Genomic DNA, 1504 nt, shown 5'->3' on the forward strand with positions numbered 1-1504 from the left:
TTGTTGCGGGGCTGCAGCTGATGGGCGCCCCTGCCAAGCCCGAGTGCTCCAAACCCCGGGAGTCAGACGCCCTGAAAATACATAAATAAGAGACAATAATCCTGTGGCAGGGCCGGGGCCCACGAGCTGCAACACAGGAACCAGACAGCAGCGTGAGCAGGGAGGTTGGGTGGGTTTGGATGCTCTGGAGTCCCCAGGGTTCCTGCAGGGAGGGTCGTGTCCCCACAGCCCAGGCTGGAAACTCCCCGGGGTTGTTTATTGCCTGTTGGGTTTTAGGAAGAGCCAGAGTCCTGTGGGATCATGTGGCTCTGGGAGCTGAGACACTGGGTTAGCTGAGGAACTGGGCTGACCAAGTACTGGGCTAACCAAGGCATTGGGTTAACCAAGGCACTGGGCTGACCAAGGCACTGGGTTAAGCAAGGCACTGGGCTGACCAAGGCACTGGGTTAACCAAGGCACTGGGTTAAACAAGGCACTGGGCTAACCAAGGCATTGGGTTAACCAAGACATTGGGTTGACCGAGATATTAGGTTAATTGATGAACTGGGTTAACCAGGGTTAAGCAAGGCACTGGGTTAACCAAGGCATTGGGTTAACCAAGACATTGGGTTGACTGAGATATTAGGTTAATTGATGAACTGGGTTAACCAGGGCACTGGTTTGAGCAAGACATTGGGTTAACCAAGACATTGGATTAACCAAGGCACTGGTTTGAGCAAGACATTGGGTTAACCAGCACGTTGGGTTAAACGTGATGAGGTTAAACAAGAGATTGGGTGACACAAGACGTTGGGTTAGACGCGTTGGGTTAAACAAGGTGTTGGGTTAAATAAGGTGTTGGGTTAAATAGGGTGGTGGGTTAAACAAGGTGTTGGGTTAGACGAGGTGTTGGATTAACCTTTCCCTGCCCCAGCCCTTGGTGCCAGGGGTCCCTGGGACATCCCCTTTCCTCCTTCAGGCCCCCGGCTGGATTGAGCCGTGTCTGACAGGGGCTGGGGCCACATCCAGGTCCCCCCTCCAGAGCAGGGGGGATGAGGGGGGACACAGGGTGACCCGTGGGGCTGCAAAGGGGTTTGTTTTACTCCTCACCTTTCCCCACCCTCACCTTTCTCTCCCCTGCCTTTCTCTCGCCCTCCTCCATCCATCACCCAGATGAGCTTCTCCTCTCTCTGGCCGCCCCCCAGTCCCCTCCGGGGGGCCAGGACCCCCATGGCAGGCGAGTGGCCGTGGACTGCGTGCGGGCCAACGAGCTGTGCGCGGGGGAGCCCGGCTGCAGCTCCCGGTACCGGACCCTGCGCCAGTGCCTGGCTGGGCGCGACAGGAACACCCTGCTGGCCAACCCCGAGTGCCAGGCAGCCCTGGAGGTGCTGCAGGGGAGCCCCCTCTATGAGTGCCGCTGCAAGAGGGGGATGAAGAAGGAGCTTCAGTGCCTACAGATCTACTGGAGTATACACCTGGGGCTGGCTGAAGGTAAGGGGGATTGGGGGGGTTTGCAGGGGTTGGG

At 57.8% G+C, this 1504-nt stretch overlaps 2 protein-coding genes across 2 annotated transcripts in view; both read left to right on the forward strand.

Moving 5' to 3' along the window:
* DOK2 (docking protein 2, 56kDa) overlaps positions 1–975 on the forward strand; it is a gene marked incomplete at its 5' end in the record, with an annotated part of 37159 nt that extends 36184 nt beyond the window's left edge. The window contains one exon of the mRNA XM_009993238.1: positions 959–975. Coding sequence (XP_009991540.1) covers positions 959–975 — 17 coding nt within the window. The remainder of the gene's footprint in view (positions 1–958) is intronic.
* A 206-nt stretch (positions 976–1181) lies between these two features.
* The window catches only part of GFRA2 (GDNF family receptor alpha 2), a 22689-nt gene continuing 22366 nt past the window's right edge, over positions 1182–1504 (forward strand). The window contains exon 1 of the mRNA XM_009993239.1: positions 1182–1470. Within this exon, the coding sequence (XP_009991541.1) occupies positions 1410–1470 (61 nt within the window). The 5' untranslated portion in view covers positions 1182–1409. The remainder of the gene's footprint in view (positions 1471–1504) is intronic.

The sequence above is a fragment of the Chaetura pelagica genome, unplaced genomic scaffold (genome assembly GCF_000747805.2).
Source record: "Chaetura pelagica isolate M959 unplaced genomic scaffold, ChaPel_1.0 scaffold302, whole genome shotgun sequence".
Classification (NCBI taxonomy): Eukaryota; Metazoa; Chordata; class Aves; order Apodiformes; family Apodidae; genus Chaetura; species Chaetura pelagica.